The following is a 25,000-nucleotide window of genomic DNA, read 5'->3' as shown; positions in this document are numbered from 1 at the left end:
ACTATCCTGACATCGTAAAGGTAATGAGGTTCATTTTTCCATGACAATGATGACGACATAAAAAGTGGGCATCTTTTAGGGAAAATGTCCGATTGTGCTGTTAGGTTATCCTGCTAGAGAACTGATATTTAATCAGTATCTAATTGATCTGTACAGAATCTGTGTATGCAATACAATACAACACAACTTATTTTATCTATAGCGCCCTTCACTGAGTGCAGGCGCATGGCACTGTGAACAATTCTCAGTTAATAGCATACAAGTCTCCATGATACTGATTACCGAATACAGAACTGGCACACATATATAAATGGAGATTTGTTAAAACGAACAGAGAACAAGATGGGATTGATTACACACAAATTGAAAACAACACGTTAGTTAACTGATGAACTGTAAACTATGGCCAGTTGACAATGGAGGATGTTAAAATCATGCAAGAGAAGTCAAAAACAAAGTCACCATCCTGGAGAACTCGGCCAACTGGCCGCCTACCCGCGCCCGAGTTTTTCTATAGTGGAATCTGCGCTGGCCGTCCAGTCTGATGAGAGGATCCTTCCACCCAATGATATCTTTATCTGAGATGCAGAAGATCAGCCTGGCAGTAGAGAAGTGGCATCAAATGCCACATCTAGATACCGAGAAGAGAAACAGAATAGAGGAGGGTTAGTTATGGTTTATAAATATTGTGATATATATATATATAACTAACAGAGATGTAAGCCCAGCTAGGCAGCAGCTCTAGTCAGGGTATGCCAGACTAAAGTCGTGAGTCTTCAGCCTGATTTGAAAGCTGAGACTGAAGGGGCATCTCTTATATTAGTAGGCAGATCATTCCACAGCTTCATGGTGCTGTAAGTAAAAACTCAACTCCCCCCCATTGTTATTTAATGAATCCTTGGAATCTTGAGCAGGCTGGCATCTTGAGATATGAATGTGTGCTTTGGATAAGCTCAGATAAGTAAGCAGAGCCTCGGCCATTTAAGATTTTATAAGTTAAAAGGCGGATTTTGAAATCAGCCCTAAATTTCCCTGGACTTGAGGACGGGGGTTATGTGTTCGTATTTTCTGGTTCTTGCAGCAGCATTTGGAATTGACTGAAGGCATCACTATGTGCCTGTCCACCCACTAAGGTCCTCTGATTCTGCCAATCTTGTTGTGCCCCACACGGGTGACATTCAGCTGTATAGCGCCCAGACTCTGGAATGACCTACCGAAATGAATCAGATCAGCTGACTCCATGAATTCTTTTAAAAAAACAACTAAAATCTCATCCGTTCAGGAAGGTCTACTTGACTTTATTACCCTTCTCTATGTCAAGATGCTCATGTAACCTGTGTGTGTGTGCTGGACCATCAATTATGTTGTCCGTTAGGCTTTCTCTCTGAATTTACTGTCTTAATCTTCATTTATTTATCTGGTTTGTACAATGCTATATACTGTATACCCTGCCGTTCTTTCTTAAATTCTGTAAGTGCCTTGAGTATGGGAAAGGCGCTCTATAAATAAAATGTAGAATTAAAGAACAATTTGAGCAGCCAGTGAGCAACGCGTTGCAGTAGTCAATCCTACTAGAAGCAAATGCTTGAATTAATTTATCAGTATCCTGCAAATTTAGATAATGTCTTAATTGTCCAACATTTTTAAAATGGAAAACACAGGTTTTGAAAAATTTTGTAATGCGTGTTTTGCATGACACGCTTGTGTCAGATAGCTCCTGAATTATGTGCCGATTGTGTAAAACTAATTGGGATTCCAACCGAGTTGAAGAGCATAAGAATGTTATTGTGGTCAGCATCAGTCCCTCCAATCACTGACATTTCTGCTTTTTCTGCATTCAGAGACAACCATCCGAGTACAGGGCTAAAGTGCACGTCAGTTCAGTTTGTTCATATTCAGTGCACTTCCACTTACGAGTCCAGGGCGCGATATCATTATTATTAACATGGTAGGAAACAAAGAACTGTGATAGCAAAACGTCAACAGAGAAATATCACGGAATGTGTATATTCCCGCTTGTACATTGTGGCCTCTAGGGGGCGTATCTGAGTCCCAAACAACTGAAACACAACAGTCACGGGTTCAAATAAAGTGCTTTTATTTGCAAAAGTACCTCAGTGGGTGTCTTCTCACCCCGTTGAGCGCCACACAGCACAACAGAATCCTCCATTTCTTTCTCCTTCCACTCGTCTTCCTCCTCCTCCTCCTGACTCTGACTTGCCAGAGGAGGTGAGGTGGCCCTTTTTATTCTGGACCCAGGAATATTTGGTGCCACGACATTGCATGGCAGACGCACCTCAAAGCAGGGACAACACTGTCTTAGAGCTCCCCCTGGTGGCACCCACGGCACCCAACAGGGTTGCCCAAAGGGACTACAGTTCCCAACAACAACCTTTATTTCTATAGCGCATTTTCATACAAATATTGTAGCTCAAAGTGCTTTACATGATGAAGAAAGACAAAAAATAAGAATTAAAGTAAGAGAACACTAATTAACATAGAATAAAAATAAGGTAATAAGGTAAATGAGGTAATAAGATGGCTGGAGAAAAAAAAACAAAATCTGCAGGGGTCCCAAGGCCACGAGACCACCCGGCCCCCTCTAGTCATTTTGCCTAACATAAATGATCAGTCCTCATTGTATTCAGGGATCTCATGGAAGGACTTGATGATGACGGTCACGTGGACTTCTGGCCTTTAATCCATCAATGTAGGGACATCACGGTGCTTTGATTAGGTGGTGGTGGTGCAGATCACCACCACAGAAAACCAGGAAAAGAACAGAAGAGAGAGTAGGGGTTAGTACGGATTTTGGAGCCACCATTAATAGTTATGATAATTAATTGAATATACAGAGCATCAGGATTAAATTAAAATGAAGCTATGAGAAGGCCATGTTAAAGTCATGTGTTTTTAGCAGTTTTTTAAACTGCTCCACCATATCAGCCTGATGAATTCCTATTGGCAGGCTGTTCCAGATTTTAGGTGCATAGCAGCAGAAGGTCGCCAGCCTCACCACTTCTTTTAAGTTTAGCTTTTGGAATTATAAGGAGACACTCATTTGAAGATCTAAGGTTGCGATTTGGAATATAAGATGTCAGACACTCCGATATATAAGATGGAGCAGATTATTCAAGGCTTTATAAACCATAAGCAGGATTTTAACGTCAATTCTGAATGGCACAGGTAACCAGTGTAGTGACATCAGGACTGGAGAAATGTGTTCGGATTTTCTTTGCCTAGTTAAGATTCTGACCACTCATTGCAATCGATTGATGTCTTTTTTTGGGTGGTCCTGAGGGGAGTGCATTACAGTAATCTCGTCGACTGAAAACAAAAGCGTGAACTCATTTCTCAGCATCTTTCAATGATTCCAGTATACCCTGTGGGTTTATGTTTGGGTGCACCAGTCCGGGCGCGTTGCCACCTAGTGCATCGGGAAGTATACACTTTTGGATGGCTGTCTCCCCCCGATGTACCCATTTTATCTGGGACCAGGAATGCCATCGATCCCGGGTGGGATGCCACCTCTTAATACAGCACACTGCATGTCACATATGTCATTAGGGCTTACCCTAGAAAGTTGTTAGGTCAGCTTGGGATTCTTGATCCAAACTTGATTCGTCATCTCCAGGGACAGCCTGCTTGTGTGAAAGACGTTAAAGTGAGGAGAACTACAGTATGTGACCACCAGGGGAGGTTTTTCACTAAAGAAGGTCATTCCTGCATATCATCACTGGCTAATTGTTGCATTCGCTGTGTCATTTCAGATGTTAATGAGTGCGAGGCACCTGGCATATGTGGTCCTGGAAGATGTTACAACACAATTGGCAACTACACCTGCATATGTCCACCCGATTACATGCAAGTCAATGGAGGAAACAACTGCATGGGTAAGCACTTTACGGCACCCTGAGTCTCCGAAAGCTAGAAGCTCAAAGGCCAATCAGATGTTTCCATTTGAGAGTCGCAGCAGAGGTCTACATACTGGGGTAGGTCTAAATTATACAGAGCCGTCCATCGTCTAGTATGGGGCTGCAGGAAGCCAAAGGATTTCCAGACGTATCCAATGAAAAGCAGGAGCCAAACCTAATGAGACATCAGGCCATCATTTACACACACAAGTGGCAGGGCTGCAGAACTCATTCAGCCTTGAGCCTTGCATCTGAAAAACCCACTCCATGCTAGTCGTGCATTTGGGGATGACAGTCTTTCAAGTTTCACTTCATTTCCTTAGCGTATAACTTTACTCAGCTAAACAATTATAGATCTTGGTTACCTGATCATTTTGTCTTTGTAACATTGCAAATTTTTAATCTATGACTCCTCAGGTCAATTGAGACCACCAGTGCAATCAATCGAGAGGACATTCAAAGTCCCAGAGATTAAGGAGGCTGCTGGAAGACTTCACAACCAGTGGTTATCACTCATGGGATCCAAGAACCGGGGCTGGCCCTCGGCTTTAGGGAGGCCTCAGTGGGACTTTCATTTGACCTCCCCATCCCCAGGCAGTGCAATTAGTGTTCAAATGCCTTTTAAAAATCAGCATTATAATATTACAATACACATGAACCATATTTAAATATATATCTGTGATGCCTGTCTGAGACAAGATGAAATCTATGTGATCAACGCAGACCTTTGCATACTCTGCATTAACGTGTGCAGTGCACCATCTATTGTATTTTGTAATGAATGTAGTAATACTGCGTTCCAACAGATGGTGCATCACAAAGTAATGAAATGCATCGCATTATTCATTCCAACAGATGGTGCATCACAAAGTAATGAAATGCATCGGGTTATTCATCCCAACAGATGGTGCATCAGAAAGTAATGCAATGCGTCGCATTATTAATTCCAACAGATGGTTATTACACAAAGTAATGAAATGCACCACATTATTCATTCCAACAGATTATTAATTCCAACAGATGGTTATTACACAAAGTAATGAAATGCATCACATTATTCATTCCAACAGATGGTACATCAGAAACATTAGCACTACTTTTATGTATTCCATACTAATTGGCATTTAACAGAGAAACAGCAACAGGATAGACACACAGATACTCAGACACACAGACAGACACTTGTCCTTTTATTAAGGTGGAATATATACAGTGTATAAATATGTATATATATATATATATATATATGTATACAGTATATACATTTAAATATATATATATATATATACATACATACATACATACATACTGTACATACACAGTGGATTCAGAAATTAATCAGACCCGTTCACTTTCTGCACACTTTATTGTGTTGTAGATTTAGGGCTAAAAGAATACATTTTCTGTTTTTATTGCTCGATCTTCCCCCTGTAACCCATAATAATAAAGTGAAAACGTGTCTTCAGAAAGGTTGGTAAATTTATTAAAAATTAAAAACATGAATCGCTCATTCCTAGAAGTATTCAGACCCTTTCCTGTGACACTCCCAAACTGCGGTCAGTTTTGCTTTAATTCTCCTTGAGACGTTTCAAGACCTCGGTTAGAGTCCACTTGTGGCAAACTGCATTGATTGGACGTCGTTTAAAAAGGCACCCGTTTGGCTGTGTATAGAGGGTCCCACAATTCATACTGCATGTCAGGACAAAAACCGAGCCATGAAGTCCAAGGAGCGCTCTGTAGACCTCCACAGTCAAATTGTGGGAAGGCAGAGATCAGGGCAAGAAGGTCGAACCTTTTCTAAAGCGTGGAGTGTTCCCAGGAGCACAGTGGCCTCAGGAATTGTGAAACAGAAGATGTTTGGAACTACTGAGACTCTTCCTAGAGTTGGTATTCCGGCTAAACCGAGTATCCACACAAGAAGGGTTCTGGTCAAGGAGATGACCAAGAACCCAATAGTCACTCTAACAATGGTCCTCTGATAAGATGGGAGAACCTGTTAGAAGGGCTCCATCAATCAGGTGCATGTATACACAGTAAAGGAGTTTGTCAAATGTGTATTTGAAGGACTTTGACAGCAAAAAGATTCTCTGATCTGATGAGACAAAGATTGGACTCCTTGGACAGAACTCCCAGCAGCACCATGTCTGGTGAAGACCAGGTCCTGCTCACTACCTGCCTCATACCAACCCTAAAGATAGTTGCCCCCTTAGATGGCTACATGCCAAAGGAAAGCAATAACAAGATACAAAGTCAAGGTGGACCGAGGGAATTACGGTGGGAGAAAGGCTGTGGACCGGGTAGCTCCGTCTCTATAGAAGTCTGACTCTACCATGAACGATGACTTCCGGTCAGGCGGGAGAGGCAGGACTTTGGTTGCTGGACCTGGAAGTGACATCAGGGGTCCTCCATTCAAGGTTTATAGAGGGAAAGGCAGCCAATGAGTGTGTCCGACTGCACTACTTAGGTGTCTCTGTGCAGATCCCGTTAAACATTCCCTGATCGCGTGAAGCTGACGTCATATATAGAGGGTATACAAAGCCCAAGCATCTTATGTACAGCATATTTTAAATGAGACTTTAATGGGACTTGAATTGTATTTTTCTTTTGAATGAACAGACATGAGAAAAAGTATGTGCTATAGAGACTACCATTCAGACAATGGAACTTGTAACGATGAGCTGCCGTTCAACGTCACCAAGAAGATATGCTGCTGCTCTTACAATGTCGGAAGAGCCTGGAATAAACCGTGTGAGCAGTGTCCACTGCCTGGAACCAGTAAGTACAAGCACTGGTCATCGGAGTAGGGGGAGGGTCCCGATTCTCACTTACACCTTAGTGGCTGCTTCACACCGCACCATTTTAGCCACAATTTTCTTACTGCATACCAGCTTTCAAAATCTGCAGAACAATGGCTCCGTGTACTTTTTGGTGTTTGAAATTTCATTTTCGAAGCAAAAACGAAAAAACGAAAATGAAAGGAAGTTTCAGATTTTGATTTTTGATTAAAGAATAAAATGAGGGAAAATAAGGTATTTTTTTAATTCTATGGTAACAAATAGCAGTCATAAATTTAAAATTACGCATACGTTTCTGGATGTATTTGTGATTCAAATAATGAAATTGTAACAGCTCAAAAACAACAAAACAGAGGGCAGAAGTACTTCTTCTTCTGCGTGATTTTTGACGACACGTGCGAACAGTCCTCCTCACAACACATCGATCGACGGCCTTGAAGTTACGCTGCATGGCATCAGCAGAGGATGGACCAGTACGTTGTTTTTCAGAACAGCAAAAGAGTGACACTGCGGGACGAAGACATGACTTCAGAAAAACAGAGTCGCGTCTTTCAGGTAAAAATACAAGCTTCACAAACTTTGCTTCATTGATGTAGCCGTTCTTTTATGAACGTTATTGTTGTTACTTACTGCGAAATAAATAAATGGCGTTTTCTCGTTCTCGTTTCTTGCATTTTTCTTTTCTGATGTGCAAAAGGGAAAAAGTAATTATTTCGCATTTTTGCCTTTTCAGTTGAAAATCAAATAAGTGTCTCTTGTTCTTTTTTAAGTGATACCAAAAAGTACATGGACCAAAAATCGCCACATCGTGGAGAGAAATTCGTAGTCACGCTCATCCCTAATGTTGCTTAATGCGTGAGCTGTTCGGGAATGCATCCTGATGCAGTCGTCGTAGACGCCACAGCATCTTGTAGAATTTTATATTATCGCCTCAAAATCTGGTTGTCACAATCTGGCGTTTGGTTTAACAATTTTTACCGACTCGTTGGTCTCCAAAATTAGTTGGCACATCAATTTGGAACCCTCCGAAACTAGCAGTTGCGTTTATTTCAACACAATTTTAACATCTCCAATAGTGCCGTTTTGTGTTTTATCATGGGCATTGTCATTTCTGACACCTTTGTTGATAGCGATTTCAATGACCGGGAGTGTGCAAAGTACCGTAGATACTCGAGTATAAGTCGGGTCTTGAAACCCGGAAAATCGATCATAAAATCAGACCCGACTTGTACGCCCTTTCAAAAATGCGACCCTTAAATTATTTATTTTTACATCTTCTTGCCTCTTCCAATCTTGCACCAGTTTCTCAGGTGCATCGAATTTTGTTGCAGCAGCGTAGTTACCAATTTCTTTTGCCAGTAATTTAAAACTAGCTTTGTGTTTTCTTCTGATCGAACATTCCATCGTAGATAAGGGATACTCTTACAATAAAGGCGTATGAGGGTGTGAGATACAAAAAAACAAAACAGTGCAAACGTCGCTTAGGAATATGGCCACGTAGGCTCAATACATAGAAATAAAAGGCAGTGTGCTCCGTGGGCGTTAGCATATCGTAATCTCTTGGACCAATAGCGTAAGTTTTCCACATTCGACTTATACGATCGACATTATAAAATACCAGAAATTATACTGTAAAATCAAAACCCGACTTATCCGCGGGAGAACTTAAATGCGAGTATATACAGTATAAAGGTGGTGTCATTGTATTGCTATGAGACAAATTAGCCATGTGGTGCTGCGCCTGAGATGAGTGTTGAAAATCCAGTGGCAGGACTCATAATATTCTCATTATTGTCAGCTTAGCCACTCCTCAAATGTAACATTTTATATATTTATTAATTAATTTATTTTTTAATGCATGCAGTAGGAGGCAAATCGAGCAGCGATCATGTAATATGCATGCATGACATGGCTGCCACAGTGCTGTGATGTCACTCTGGGCCTCACAAAGCATCATGGGGCACTGGGAAAAACAAAGTCTCTCTAACATTTCCAACCAATTGTTTGGTTGAACAAAGTCACGGGTGAGCACAGCATAATGGGAAATTTTCGTCGATCAGCACCACCATTGGGCTGAAGCATAAATCTTAATAACGTTTAAGACGTATCTGAGATATTGGAACAGCTTAGCTATTATTGATGGACCGAATGGTCTCCGCTTCTCATGTTGATTGTGACGTTCATCTCTGTTAGCACATGCAAAGTGTCCAGGATTATTGTGAGCGATAAAGACCAGGAGATGAACAGAATGGCAAGAATCGCAGTCAAAAAGGTCAAGTGCAGGAGAGAAATACCAGGAAGTGAAATGAAACCGAGCCACCAGAACCAAAAGGGCAAGTGAAAGAGTAGAGAATTCAAAACCCGACATGACGCCCCGAGCGTAACGAATGAAAGATTTTTGACTCCATCAAGGGACCACCTGAATGCACATTTATATGTAGGCGCTGCGTGATGTCACTAGCACGGCGATGCTGTCACGTGACCAACACCAAAGCGCTTCTGTGAATAAAGAAAATCCGCACGATGCAAAAAATGACTTCTTTAATTGAATTCAAAATGCAAAAGAAACATCAGAATACGATTCTTCATGTGCAAAAACCTCAGTTAACACAAAAATGTAAACTACAATCTGCACCTGATCGTGTTCAACGCGCACCACTCCGACCACAAGACAATGAAAAGAAAGAATGTTCTGCGATGTGCGCGGCACAGCCACTTTGGGGTTTTGAAAGTCGGGTTGTGTGAACTGGCCCTTCTCTACTTCACTCTGCCTTAAAACCTCCCAACAGCGGGGACCAGGAGAAGCAGTTCACGAGGTCACAACTGTTTGGTTTTGTTTTCCCAGATGAGTTTACAATCCTTTGTGGAAGTTCAAGACCAGGATTTGTCATCGGAATCACAGGGGTACCTGAAGGTAACGTCTACACCTTTTTCGTTCTTCATAGCTGGTGCCATCAATCAGGTGATGCCAGAAGAACGCAGTTTAGGGGCTGATAAGATTACTTTAACTCCTGAGACATCTCAGATGTGCTAACATGCAGAGAAGTTTGTGTATTAATATTATACTGTGAATTAAGCAAACGACTTAAAGATAAAAGATGAACTCGACTTCTCCACCAGCCTCCTGATTGATGCATTGGCTGCGGTTTAGGGTTGTCTAACAGAAAACACCACAGGTTGGTCGGATCACTTTACTGACATTTCCCTGCTCTGTTTTTCAGTCGGGCATACCTTTGGGGATTCTACAGTTATTTTACCAGTTATAGAGTCAGGTCAGGTCAGGTAGGGGAGCATGCACTGGTACAACATGTTGCCGCACCCACCACACGACAAAACAGCTTGGGATCCTGGTTGGAAAACCCCCCAGGCAGACACGCGGCCTAGTCCCACCCTCTGGAAATGACCCTCAATCCACCACACCCAGTTGTTACGTGTGCGCCCCTTGGCCTGCCCAATCACTAGGGTCCTCAACAATGAGCTGGATCACCCTTGGGTAATCATGCCACATGGCTGTAGTGTCGTAACTGATGCTCCATCACAGTGCAGGTCATGTGCCTCATTTGGGACCCCATGAACAACACAAAGTCAAACCAGCAGAGACACACGTGAAGGAGTCCAGTCTCAGTCTCAGGTCACTGGATAGCATCCATGTCTCACAACAGGGGGCACCAGAACTCTAAAGACTTGGACCTTCGTCCTTTTGCTGAGATATCAGAAGCGCCACACACCCCTTTCCAGCGACCTCATGACCTCCATCTACTGACTGATTAACCAGAGACATGTCATGAGGACTGATTGAGATCATTTGTGTTATGTAGAATGTCTAGAGGGGACTGGGTGGTCTCGTGGCCTGGACCCCCCTGCAGACTTTGTTTTTTTCTACAGCCATCTAGAATTTTTTTTTGTTTTTTCTGTCCTCATGGCCATCAGACCTTACTTTTATTCGTATGTTAATTAAAATCACCTAATTTTATTTTTATATTTGTCTTTTTTCTCTTTCTTCATTCTGTAATACATCTTGTTTGTACATCAGCATGTAATACATTCTGTTTACATCTCGCCGGAAGAAGGGGCCTGAGTTGCCTCGAAAGCTTGCATATTGTAATCTTTTTAGTTAGCCAATAAAAGGTTGTCGTTTTGCTTGGCTTTTCTCTACATTCATAATGGCTAACATGGCACAACACCCTAGTACTTCATTCTGTAAAATATTTCTATGAAAATGTGCTATCTATATACAGTATATAATTCACTAAGGCAAGACACCCATGGAAAGCACGCCGGAAGGGGCGTGGATTCACTAAGCCGCCGACAAGTAAGACACCTATGGTGCACGCAGGAAGAGCCACGCCCACCAACTCCAAGACCATTGGATACGACGACAACTCACAGAGCCACACCCACCAACTCGGACGCGACGACACAGAAAAAACCGGCGTCATTTATATTCGTCTGTCATAGAGGCCAACTGCAGCTCCGAGCCACGTTGACTGTTAATAGAGGCATGTTTCTCGCGGATGTCAATCGCCATATGCAGCGTGTAAAACGACTTGTGAGGAGTATCCCATGGGATCCTTAAAACAATCCTTTACAACTGAGGTTAAAACACAATGAAGTAAGCAGTCTTTAAAAACAGAGTTTTCGGTTACGACCACGATCGTGTGCAGCATAGCAAACTGTTTTACACGCTACATACAGCAATTCACATCCGCGACAAACATGCGTCGTCTTAGATGCTCCAGCACTTTGTACACACCCCCCTCCCGCCGTGGTCGGGTGTCTTGGTGGATTATATATAGAAAGGCAGCCAAAACCGCACAGAGCAATGAAAAGTCTACGTGAGTCACAGGTGCATCTGGACTGTCCAAAGACGACAACGACTCGAGTGACGATTTGGAGGTGGGCACATGAGCAGGCAGTGCATACTGAACGAGAAATCAGCAGACTAGCATGACGGAGGGAGCGGAGTGGACGTCCTTCTCCTCTCCTCCCGTTCCACCCTCCGCTCCTCAGCGCCGTCCACCTCCATCCCTCCATCTGGGAGGAAAAGGCGCGATGGCGGTCCGCCAGTTTTTAGTCACGGACGATTGTGTGTTGGTTCGTTCCGTGCATTGTTACAATGTTGCTTTTCATGCTGATTTATTACATTACCGATTTTTCAAATGTTAATTTTCTCCCTGTGCTTAAAAATCATTAAAAAAACCGGCCTGATTATGCGGCGTATGGTCCGCCGCGGGTTGGCTAGTAGAAATAAATATAATTGCTGTCGCTGCCGAGGTAAGTAAACCTCTCAATGACGAGGTCGACACTCTCTCCGCAGACAGACACTCTGCTGATGGCCGTGCCCAAGAGGTCACTGTAAGAGCCATTTGCTAGTTACTTAAATTATATAAATGTTTTACTAAATATTAGTGCATAATCTATGAGAGGTTCCTATAACCCCCATCAGTTGAATTGAATTGGTATATTCTAACTCTTTCTAGCCTCTCGGACTAAACGTTATTATCAGTTAGTGATCAGCCATGCCATGTGTAAGCCGTAGAGGGCACGTGGTTTTAAACTGGGCCTTGCATGCCAAGTAACATGAAAGACAAAGCTCTTAATTGTATGTGCTGCGCCGTACGTTTAAAGCGTATAGAAGAAGAAGTAAAGAATCTTTAAGTATAGAAACAACTAAAGTTTTACAAGAAAAGCTAAGTTTAGAGAAGATACATTTTTTCTCATTTCTTGCCTTTTATTCTACGTGTGTAATAACCTTTTTTTCTTTATTCTTGTGTGGACTATTTGCTTTGAATTTTCACGAACTTTCCACAGGGATCAGTGCTGGGGCCGCTGCTATTTTTAATATATATATAAATATAAATGATTTGGATAGGAATACAAGTAATAAGATGGTTACTGTAAGTTTGCAGATGATACCAAGATAGGTGGATTAGCAGATAGTTTGGAATTTGTTATATCATCACAGAAGGACTTGGATAGCAGACAGGCTTGGGCAGATGAAATTTAATGCCAGTAAATGTAAAGAGTTACACGTAGGAAATAAAAATGTGAGGTCTGAATACACAATGAGAGGTCAGAAAATTGAGAGTCCAGCTTATGAGAAGAATGTAGGAGTCATAGTGGACTCTAAGCTATCAACTTCCCAACAGTGTTCAGAAGCCATTAAGAAGGCTAACAGGTTATATAGCGCCTTGATGTGTGGAGTACAAGTCACAGGAGGATCTGCTCAACCTTCATAACACACTGGTGAGGCCTCATCTGGAGTCCTGTGGGCAGTTTGGGTCTCCAGGCTACAAGAAGGACATAGCAGCACAAGAGAAGGTCCAGAGAAGAGCAACGAGGCTGATTCAGGGCTATAGAGGATGAGTTATGAGGAAAGATTAAAAGAGCTGAGCCTTTACAGGAGATGAAGAGGAGACCTGACTGAAGTCTTTAAAATGATGAAGGGGATTAGTCCAGTGGATCGAGACGGTGACTTTAAAATGAGTTCATCAAGAACACGGGGACACAGTTGGAAACTTGAGGGTAAATTTCGCACAAACATTAGGAAGTTTTTCTTCACATAAAGAACAATAGACACTTGGAATAAGAGACCAAGTAGTGTGGTGGACAGTAAGACTTTAGAGACTTTCAAAGGTCGACTTGATGTTTTTTTTGGAAGGAAGTGGACAGGACTGGCGAGCTTTGTTGGGCTGAATGGCCTCTTCTCGTCCAGAGTGTTCTAATGTTGTAAATATTTTAAAACTAACTTTTAGACTGAGAGATTTCTTTCAGCATGCATTTTACCCATTTTACAGTCACTAAAAGCCTAGCTCTTGGTTTTTTATCAGGACCCTCGCCAGTCCAGACCCTCAGACTCCTCGCTCAGTCTCAGTTGTAGAGTAAGGTATTGTAATCGGTCGTATTATTACTTTGTTAATGGAGTGCTGCACTGCGATTAGCGATTAACAGCCATAGTGACAGACTGAGCAGTTAGCAGTGGACCCCACAGATTTGGTCAGCACAGGCCTCGAGAACTCAAGGAATCTTATATAACGATTTTTTATATAGATAACCACCATTATATGCAAGAAATGGTTTTAAAAGTTGCATTGTTTTGGGATCTAAACACACTTAAAGAGTTTTATATTTGAACGTTTAACTTCACAGTCCTCCAGCTCCGTATTAAAGACGACTCTTGTTTGACAGATATCGACGAATGCAGAGACATCCATGGTCTGTGTGAGTTTGGCCTTTGCATCAATATGATCGGCAGCTTCATGTGCGAATGTCCGCTAGGCTTCCTCTACAACGACAAGCTCCTCATCTGTGAAGGTATGGTCTCCAAAACGGAGATTTGAAGCATCGTTTAACTTTTATGATGATGAGATTTCAATAAACGCAAAGCAAAACCTGACTGGAGATTTGTGGAGTCCGCCCGTGGACAGGACCTCCAAAACAGTCATTTCCAAAAGCTGACCTTTGACCTTTCTTTTCTGCGACAGACATCGATGAATGCCAGAATGGGCCGGTGTGTCAAAGAAATGCAGTCTGTACCAACATCCCAGGCAGCTACCGCTGTGAATGCAAGCCCGGTTACAGATTCACCCCAACGGGACAGTGTCTCGGTAAGTTGGGATTTGTTAGCCTTTCACAACCGTTCTCTTTCTTCTTGTAATGTCATCAAGCTTATTTCTTACTTTGTTGTCCAAAGGAAATATTATATTCATATGATCGTGATAAATTCTGAATCTCCAGTACTGTATGATCTCAGTAGACATGACTTAGGCTGGCGTCACACCACCCGACTTCGAGTTGTAGATCACGACACACTTAACGATGGCAGTTGAGGATGTCAGGTTACTGTACATGGGCAGAAATCCCAGGGCATGATGAATTACAACTCTCAATCACAACCTCTCAGGTCAGCTTTCATATTTCTTAGTGCTACACGAGAGTATCTTCAGGTCGTCAATGTGAAGCACACCAAAATGAACATAAGCCACCGACTAGACATTTGTGTTGCCACCAAAGCTCCTCAAATCTCTCCTGTGTTAGCTCCATTCTCCTTCATTTCCCGAAGTCCCCATTGCTCTTCTCTGTTTTTTCCTGCCCTTGTAGACTCTCGCTCTTCACCATCGCTATAGTTTCCTTTGTCCACCCAGCTGAGTGCTCATTGGTTCTCAACTCTGCCAAACACATGATCAGCACCCTATCATTTGTACCAGATTCTGGCCTGTTTGATGTCATCATGACTAGTCCTAGGGCGCTGTGACAAAGTGGCCGAGGATGTCACACTACACGTGTCGAGTCAAGGGGGTACGTCGTGACTGCCTCTGACTTGCTCAGATTATGTAAATAAAGAGTGTGAATACAAATGGTTGGAACAGTTGTGTCACGTGACCCCTGGGCGCCCGCAGTTGGCATCATGGTCTTTGATAGTCATGTCCGAGGATGAGCCGGGCACTGAGGACACATTGGTGTAACGTGCTTAGTGCTTTTATTTTCACAAAGACCTCCAAATCGAAAACAGAAGTGAAGTGCACTTCTTGAAATGAATAATTAGATCATCCATGTAACGTTGTCCATCTTAAATGGATAAAATGAATGATAAATTAACCCAAGAAACCAATTCAAATCCATATGTCATGTGTGTCGTGCCTTTTTATTCTCCTCTTGCCTCGCATACATCAGGACCCTGTCATTCCCTCAAACGCAGCACGCCACGTTCCCAAGGTCCGGCACCTCTAACACTACTCGCAGAACCAACCTGGCACCGCCACCTCCGTCATGACCATCCTTGGGTGCCTCCACGACAGGACCCCTTCCTTCTATCGGCTCCCATGGCCTTGCTCTCTCTCGCCTGCTCACTTCTTTGGCCTTTCAGCTGACAAAAGCCCTTCCACTTCTCTCGAAGCTCTCAGCCACTGAGCCACCGTTGTACTTTTTATCAAAATGTACAGTCGTGGCCAAAAGTTTGGAGAATGACCCAAGTGTTGGTTTTCACAAAGTTTGCTGCTTCAGCGTTTTTAGATCTTTGTGTCAGATGTTTCTATGGTAGAATGAAGTAGAATTATAAGCATTTCATACGTTTCAAAGTCAATTACATGAAGTTTAGGCAAAGAGTCAGTATATTCAGTGTTGGCCCTTCTTTTTTTTTTAAGACCTCTGCAATTCCCCTTGGCAGGCTGTCCATCAACTCCGGGGCCAAATCCTGACTGATGGCAGCCCATTCTTGCATAATCAATGCTTGGAGTTTGTCAGAATTGGTGGGGTTTTGTTTGTCCACCCGCTTCTTGAGGATTCACCACAAGTTCTCAATGGGAGTTTCCTGGCCATGGGCTCAAAATTTGTTCCCCGAGCCACTTAGTTATCACTTTGTCCTTATGGCCCGCTGCTCCATCATGCTGGATTGTTCATTGTTGGTCACCAAACTGTTATTGGATGGTTGGGAGAAGTTGCTCTCAGATGATGTTTTGGTCCCATTCTTTATTCATGGTTCGGGATCGGGGCACCACCAGGGTAGAGCTTGCTCAAGAATGGCAGTAGTCAGATGTGAGTGGAGGATGGCCTGGTGGCTGTGTTATTAGGCAGAATTGTGTGTGAGCCCACTGCCTTGGCTGAGAAGCAACCCCACACAGGAAGGGTCTCAGGATGCTTTACTGTTGGCCTGACACAGGACTGATGGTAACGCCGCTACCAGGGGATTCATCAGAGAAGATGACTTGACCCCAGCAGTCCTTGGCAGGCCAGTCCCTGTACCTTTTGCAGAACATCAGTCTGTTCCTGATGTTTTTCTGGGCTTCTTTGCTGCCCTTCTTGACACCCACCAGGTCATCCTCCACAAGTCTTTACCTCACTCACACCTGCCTGCTGCCATTCTTGAGCAAGCTCTGACCTTGTGGTGCCCCGATCTCGAGCCATGAATAAAGAATGGGACCAAAACATCCTCCGAGAGCAACTTCTCCCAACCATCCAAGGACAGTTTGGTGATCCACAACACCTTGTCCAGCATGATGGAGCACCGGGCGATAAGGCCCAAGTAACAACTAAGTGGCTCGAGGAACAAGACATCGAAACTTTGGGATCCATGGCCAGGAAACTCCCCATTAAGAACTTGTGGTGAATCCTCAAGAGGCGGGTGGACAAACAAAAACCCACCAATTCTGACGAATTCCAAGCATAGATGATGCAAGAATGCCATCAGTCAGGATTGGGCCTAGAAGTTGATCGACAGCATGGTAGGACTAAAAGGAGGACCAGAGAAGTGTGTGAGGTTTGTCCAGGAGGTGTATGACTGAGTGAGGACTTGGATTGGGGTAATAGACAAGATCCGAGTTCCAGGAGGTCTGTACCAGATGTCTTCTTGAAGTCCTTACCTCTTTGATGTGGTCATGAATGTGTTGAGTCATTGGATAAAAGACCAAACCCTTCCCCGACACGGGCACAGGCTGATGACATTGTGTTGTGTAGAACTGGAAAGGAGGAAGTGGAGAGGAAGTTGGAAGAAGAATGGAGAAGGGCTTTGGAAGACGGAGGGCTGAAGATAAATAAGAGGATTTGGCCCACAAGTTGATGGACAGCCTGCCAGGGTGAATTGCAGGGGTCTTGACAAAGAAAGAACGGCCAACACTTCAAATATGGACTCCTAATGCATAAACTTCATGTCATTGTCAATAAAAGCCTTTGAAATGAAATGCTGGTAATTCTACTTCAGCACACCACAGAAACATCTGACATAAAGATCTAAAAACACTGAAGCAGCAGACTTTGTGAAATCCAACACTTGTGTCATTCTCAAAGCTTTTGGCCACGACTGCACACAGAAACGACTCACTCCTTTTTTCCCCTAAGAGTCTCAAGAAAATGGTCTTGGGGTTGTTCCGTTTATTTAGCCACCTTCTGCCAGCCTAACATTCATCACAGACCCCCATTAGGCCTGAAAGTCACAGAAGGAGGAAAAGGCAGGATGTGAAGTGTTTAAAACGTGCCGGGCGCTTTTTCGGCTCCAATGTAAACATTGGCTCTTAGTGGGAATGCCAAGGACCAGGAAACCCTTTGTCTGAAGGCTCTTATCAAGCCAGTTGCACTGCTGTAGGAAAATCCCGGGAATGGAGCTTGAATTTTTAGCCAAATGCTTTCTCTTCCTGCTATTTTAATTTTTTTTTTTTTTTTTAATTTGAAAAGCAAATGTAAAATAAAAGCAGCGGAGGGCACAGGGGTAAGAGGATCAGCTGAACCTTCATAGTTTAAGTAAATTAAAGAGTGAAGTGTTTAAAATTAGGAAGGGAATCGGCACTGTGGATTATAACGCAAACACGGATGGATTTCACACCAGTGTTCGAAAGTTCAGAGCTCAGACACAGGGCGTCAGTCACGACGATAGCGAGTTGACTCTAAGGAGCCTCACACCTCACCTTCATTTCATTTTGGAAGAATTCAGAATGTATGCAGACAAACCCCCCTTCACATTGTTTTGGCCATTTTGTTAGGTGGTCGTCTTGTGCTAAAATCAATGAAATGATCTTTTTTTTTTTTTCTCACATCAAGCAACACTCCATATCCCAGAATGACAAAGTAAAAATGTGGATTTTTACAGAACCAGAGAGAGGACATGCAATATCATTATTTTTTAAATTGTTTTCTCGAGATAATGGGAAAATTTTATTGAGATCTCGATAAAACAAAAGATCTTGTTTTCTCGAAGTTATGAAATAATTGTATCTGACATTTAATGTTTAGCTTATTGAAGCCACGTCCTGTTTGAAATGGCAGAAGAGCAGAACCGTATTGATCAGCGCGTCACATTTTTGTTCAATCAAGGGCTGACGCAGGCTGAAATATGTTTAGAAAACAATAGCGTTAGTGTCCGTCATTTAAGAAGACGGTGAGCAAGGCTGCAGCTTTATAGGTGTCGTAATCTAAGTGAGCCTGATGCCCGGAGCAAAGGGTAAGTTTCGTTTTCTCGAGATTGCAATAAAATTATTCCGTTATCTCGAGAAAGCAAAGTTCGTTTTCTCGAGATCTCGATAAAATTAGTCTGTTATGTCGAGGAGACGATTTTAAAAAATAACGATATTGCACGTCTTTTCTCGGCTTCCGTAAAATTGCATTCTTTTAATGGAAATTCCTTCTTTTTCTTTCATTAAAGCCCAAGTACCTTGAGTGCCAGGCATTTCCAAATACATGTAAAAACCTCATATTGCACATCATCTCTCAGCTTCTGTACTAAGCATTAAACATTAGATACAATTATTTTATATTTTCGAGAAAAAAAGATCTTTTGTTTTATTGAGATCTCGATAAAATTAGTCTGTTATCTCAAGGAAACAATTAAGAAAAATAACGATATTGCACGTCCTCTCTCGGCTTCCGTAGAAAATAATAAAATTAGTGTCCATCATCTAAGAAGACAGTTAGCAAGGCATCAGCTTTATAGGTGTTGCTATCTAAGCGAGATGCAAGGATCAAAGGTTAAGTTTCGTTTTCTCGAGATCATGATAAAATTATTCTGTTATCTCAAGAAAACAATTTTTCGTTTTTTCAACATCTCGATAAAATTTGTCTGTTATCTCGAGGAGACAATTTAAAAAAATAACGATATTGCACGTCCTCTCTCGGCTCCCGTAGAAAATAATAAAATTAGTGTCCATCATCTAAGAAGACAGTTAGCAAGGCTTCAGCTTTATAGGCGTCGCAATCTAAGCGAGCCTGATGCCAGGAGCAAAGGTTAAGTTTTGTTTTCTCGACATATTGATAAAATTATCTCGAGAAAGCAAAGTTTTTTTCTCGAGATCTTGATAAAATTAGTATGTTATCTCGAGGAGACAATTTTAAAAAATAACAATATTGCACGTCTTTTCTCGGCTTCCGTAAAATTGCATTCTTTTAATGGAAATTCCTTCTTTTTCTTTCATTAAAGCCCAAGTACCTTGAATGCCAGGCATTTCCAAATACATGTAAAAACCTCATTCATTCATTCATTCCTAAGTGGTGTGCCATCCTCATAGCGGAGTCTTTCTCAGGGTTTTCTTCCACAAGGTTTCAGGGACCTGAAGCAGAACTAAACAGGGAGACGGAGTCCATCAGGTAAGCCACTTTGTGTGTCCTGCATTTGAGACCCTGGTCAGACACATGGGTATGAATTTCATCATCTGTGGTGCACCTTTTTCACGTTGCTTTGATTCTTTTGAGTCGCCAGCATCAATCTCACACTCCCCGTCTTCTTTTCCCTTTTCATCCTCTTAGATCGCAACGAGTGCCTGGAGATCCCAAACGTCTGCAGTCACGGACAGTGCATCGACACGGTGGGAAGCTTCCGGTGCACCTGCCATAATGGCTTTAAGACGACTCCTGATCAAACCATGTGTGTTGGTGAGTGCCCGAAAGTGCGCAGTGACGTGAGCCAGTCTGGACCGGCTCTTGCAGGTTTGCTTTAAAATGATGCCCCTTGGCAAAGCCCATTATAATAAGAGCCAGAGACTCTTATTGAGGCTGAGTGCTCAGAAGGCAGGGTCTGCATTTTCCACGCTTGGCAGTGTTTAACTAGAATTACTTCTGACTTCGGCGTGGCACGGTGATGCTGTGGCAGCCGTGAAGTGGAGACCGACCAGGGTTCACATCCCGTGTCCTCCTTGCATGGAGTTTGCATGTGTCTACCTGGGATTCTTCCTGGTGCTCTGATTTCCTCAAAGACATGCATGTTAGGTGGATTGGTGACACTAAATCGTCCCGTGTGTGTGTGGTTTGCCCTGGCACCCTGTCCTTAGTTTGCCCTGTGCTAACTGAGATCACCTCCAGCATCCCCGTGACCCTGTTCAGGACTAAGCGGGTTAGAAAATGACTGATTGACTTGCTTCTGACACCAGCTTAAGGAAAGGCTTAGTAAATGATGATCATCAACGAAAATAATGACCCATAAACCACATAATTGTGTGATGGATCATGGCATTGTTTGGACGTATTTTGACTCAGTGTGTGCCACGATGGCACCTTTCCTTCCTCCTTTGCTTCTTTAATGACAGTCTTAATGTCGACTTACATTGCAACTCCCACCTCAATGTGTGTTGTGACTAGACTGGCACGTTACACTGAAAATGATGTGCATGTGGCACGTTACACTGAAAGCGATTTGTCTTAAAAACAGGACAGCGTGACCGATTTGTGTTTTCTTGCTTGTATTTCAGATGTCGATGAATGTGAAAGGCTACCCTGCGGCAACGGGACGTGCAAGAACACCGTGGGCTCTTACAACTGTTTGTGCTACCCAGGGTTTGAACTCTCGCACAACAACGACTGCGTGGGTAAGACGCTGAATGCAGATACACCATCGTCTTTCTTCTTCTTCTTTGATCCCTAAGCCGGCGTTTGGTTTGGATTGGCTTCTAAGCCCGTATGCTGCTGTGGGTGCCAATGGTTGTCGATTATCGTTCATATAACGTGTTTCCATGCCTGACGGTCCATGGCTGCTGTTGCTGGCCTCCTCGATATTAAGTCTGTGAATTCTCACGATTTCTTCTTCGACCTGCTTGATCCAGGGTTTTCTTTGGCGCTGATCGTTGGGCATGTTGATTTCACCTGAGGAGTTTGGCCACTTGTCGGTTGTGTTTCACAAGTGGCCAACTCAACGTAGTCATCACTTCTGGATCTGCCCGTCGATGGTCTGCAAAAGTTGTCCAATTCCTTCATTTCGGACTTGATGGCATAGAGAGACATGTAGAATCTGGAGTAGACTATGCATTTGGAAGACCCCGAGCATCTCTAAATCTGATTTGAGTTGGATCCAGGTCTCTGATCCATACAGGAGGATTGGCAGAATCAGGGTCTGGAATAGGCGACCTTTGGTCTTGGTTTGAGATGTTGGTTCACTTTCACAGACACCACGGCTGTGGATTTCTGCCGTTGACACGATTTTCTTTTCCTGCACCAACGACCCCAAGTATTTGAACTCTTGGACCTGCTCGTTCTGGACGGCATCGAGTTGAACAATGGCTGGCAATCCATTGGTTGTCAGTACTTGCATCTTGTCCACGTTGATTTTGAGTCCGTACGACTGGGCGATGTGAGCGATGTCGTAGAGGATATCTGAGGCCTCTGCATCCTTATTGGCCAATATGACGGTGTCATCGGCGAACACGAGATCTGTTAGAAACTGATCCTCACCAAACTGGACTCTACGCCTACCCTGGTGCACCGCTGTCATGATGGCTACCATCACATATGATATGCCATACTGAACAAAAGAAAGAAAGGTGGCAATGTTGTCCTCATAATGCTGTCACTAGCTGCCTTTTAAAGATACGTAAGTAATGTACGGCCAATCCATTAGGACAACCTCCATATTAACTACAGTTTGTTCCAACAAGCTCAGTGAGCCGAGACCCAGAACTGAGAAGAGAGCGATAAGCTGTAGTGTCGGCCATCATCTTCAGGAGGCAGCAGCGCTTTGGTCCCATAACTTGTCCTGATTGTTCTCTAAGTGGTAGTTATGTGTCTCCTCATTTGTTTTTCTTTGCCATTGTTCTCAACTTGGGTACCCAACTACTGTCCTGGAGGTCTGTGGTTGGTACAGGTTGCCATTCCAACCAGATCTGCCCAGCTTACATGCCGTATCAATAATTCAATCTTTCAACTAGACATCCAGGTTTATTCACGGGGGAATTAATCATCAGTTTGTGGAGCCACAGCAAACCAGAAAATACAAAGAAATAGAATTCAAAGTGCCAACCTAGCGATTATGGAATCCCCTCGGACACTAAAAGGATAAACTCTCGACCCCTGAGAGTAGGCAGATTAATTGAGGGGTAGCAGAGATGGCAGAGGGGGCAGCCAGTAATAACATAGGGGTCAACATTTGAAGAACACATAAACCTTTGTGTTATTCATTTAAACCATTATAGATATTTACCCGGGCAATGCCGGGACTTTGACTAGTTTAACTATAAATCAGCGTTCAGCTTTTAAACTCACTGTACTTTGTCCTGTTGACCAGTCCAGTGTTCCTCTATCAAAGGCTCCCTGTCATTGTCACCATGTTACGGTATACAGATATGGACACGTCCATACACAGGTCTAGCCCACCCCAATTTCACCCTGGTAACATCCAAGGGGAGGACATTGAGGTGGTGCAGACTTATAAATCTCTAGGTGTCAAGCTTCATGACAGACTGGACTGGTCTGTGGACACAGATGTCCTCTGCAGGAAAGGGCAGAGCAGGTGCTTTCTCCTCAGAAGACTCCGATCATTCAATGTAAGATATGAAGGGAAATACTGTGTGTGTTCTGTGAGAGAGTCGTTACCAGCGTCCTCTTTACTGCTGCCATTTGTTGGGGAGGCTGAGTGACAGACAAGAACACAAAGAGGATGGACAAGCTGATGAAGAAGGCCAACACGGCGCTGGGCAGGAATGTGGACTCACTGGGAATTGTGGTGGAAAAGTGAATGGGGAGGAAGGTACAGGCCATCCTTGTCAACAGCAGTCACCCCCTCCACAGCACAATGGGGGGTCAGAGAAGAAAACGCAGCACCGCGCTGAAGAACACGACGCTTTACAAGATCATTTGGTCCTACTGCTGTGAGATTTGATAAAGCTGTTATCAACAGGAGTGATTCGTGACCTGCTCACCTCTCTACCTTCCGATGCCGTGACATCTGGCACATTTGACCTTTTGGTATTTATTTATTGTTCTGTTTGCTTTTACTGATGGGTTTGAGCTACTGGATGCTTGAATTTCCCTGATCTATCTATCTATCTATCTATTATATAGTGTCTTTCACATCTATCTATCTATCTATTATATAGTGCCTTTCATATCTATCTATCTATCTATCTATCTATCTATTATATAGTGCCTTTCATATCTATCTATCTATCTATCTATTATATAGTGCCTTTCATATCTATCTATCTATCTGTTATATAGCACCTTATCTATCTATCTATCTATCTATCTATCTATCTATCTATCTATCTATCTATCTATCTATCTATCTATCTATCTATCTATTATATAGCCTCTTCATATCTATCTATCTATCTATCTATCTATCTATCTATCTATCTATCTATCTATCTATCTATCTATCTATCTAGTTCTTCTACTTTGTAATCCCTATGCAGACGAGTGTTTGATTTGCTGTCATTTTCTTTTTCAGATGTGGTCGACTGTTTCATCATTCTTAATGCTCTAATGTGTTTGTCCCATTTTGTTCCCTAGATGTGGATGAATGCTCGACGGTTCGTAACCTCTGTAGGAATGGAAATTGTATAAATACCATTGGATCTTTCCGCTGCGTGTGCCGTGATGGTTACGAACTTACATATGATGGTCGGAATTGTGTGGGTAAGTGAGATGGAAGGAAAGGAATTCATTGCCAAAGCCCCCAGGGTAGGGGAGGTGTGGTGACCGACAGCGTACTCCGTGTGCCCTCAAGCCTTGCATGGCATTTGAAGGATAGGCTGTGTCACGTTCTTTAGCCAGTTGACTTGTCTTTTTGGACTGTTTTGTGCCTTTGAGTTTTTTTTGTTTGCTTTGTGTTTTTTTCTTTGTCCATCTTCCATTTTTATCTGATATCCAGCATCGCCATAGTGTTATGATGTGACAGCTATATGACCATGTAAATCAAAATAAAATATCTCGGGAGTCCCGGCAACATTAATTGATTTATGTCAGAAAAAACATGAGTCTGTCATTTTGCAGCTTGTTTCACTGCTCTTTTGAATAATTTTTGCATATTGTTTTGTACTTTGAACCATCCATTTTTGGAGCATTGGTGCGGATTTGTCTGTGATCTTTAGGAGCTAGATGACTTAGGCAGGCGCTTACTTTGGTCACATGATGGATGATACAAACCCTTTATCCGTTATCTCTGGTGGTTGTTAGGAGTTTAAACACTGAGTGCCATTTCTTTCTTTTGTGTCCTTAGCGTCCAGTGGCAGATTTTAGACTGTTGATTTATTTTTTCATTTAAATTCTACCTCTGTGCTGAGTAGTGACAGGTAGAGTGTAGAGGTACTAATTACTGGGAAACATGTGATGGTTAAACCTCAGGTTCAGAGGCGAAGCATCAGGCCACAGTGCTTCATTCAGTCAGGAGTCATCCCTGTCATTACATAATAAGCGACACGAGTAATTACACGCCACTGGATGGAGACGGTTGTCCTACTTCAGGTTTTGACTATTCTTTCTTTTCTATTTTTTTAGATATTAATGAGTGTCTTGTGAACCCAAATACATGTGGAGCAGGAACCTGTCAAAATCTCGATGGATCCTACAGATGTATCTGCCCACCCGGCTATGAACTGACACAGG

General features: G+C 42.9%; 1 protein-coding gene across 1 annotated transcript; it reads left to right on the top strand.

Moving 5' to 3' along the window:
• Positions 1–3,770: 3,770 nt before the first annotated feature.
• Positions 3,771–24,996, top strand: LOC120521565 (fibrillin-1-like; the record flags this gene model as incomplete). The annotated part of the gene is made up of 9 exons (XM_039743102.1): positions 3,771–3,893; positions 6,531–6,689; positions 9,555–9,623; positions 13,898–14,023; positions 14,194–14,316; positions 19,937–20,062; positions 20,875–20,991; positions 23,906–24,031; positions 24,893–24,996. Coding segments are annotated over 9 exons (1,073 nt in total), but the record flags the coding sequence as incomplete, so codon positions are not given.
• Positions 24,997–25,000: the final 4 nt, after the last annotated feature.

The sequence above is a fragment of the Polypterus senegalus genome, unplaced genomic scaffold (assembly GCF_016835505.1).
Source record: "Polypterus senegalus isolate Bchr_013 unplaced genomic scaffold, ASM1683550v1 scaffold_2605, whole genome shotgun sequence".
Lineage (NCBI taxonomy): Eukaryota > Metazoa > Chordata > Cladistia > Polypteriformes > Polypteridae > Polypterus > Polypterus senegalus.
The sequence above is the reverse complement of the archived record's forward strand: the minus strand, read 5'-3'. Positions and strand labels throughout refer to the sequence as shown.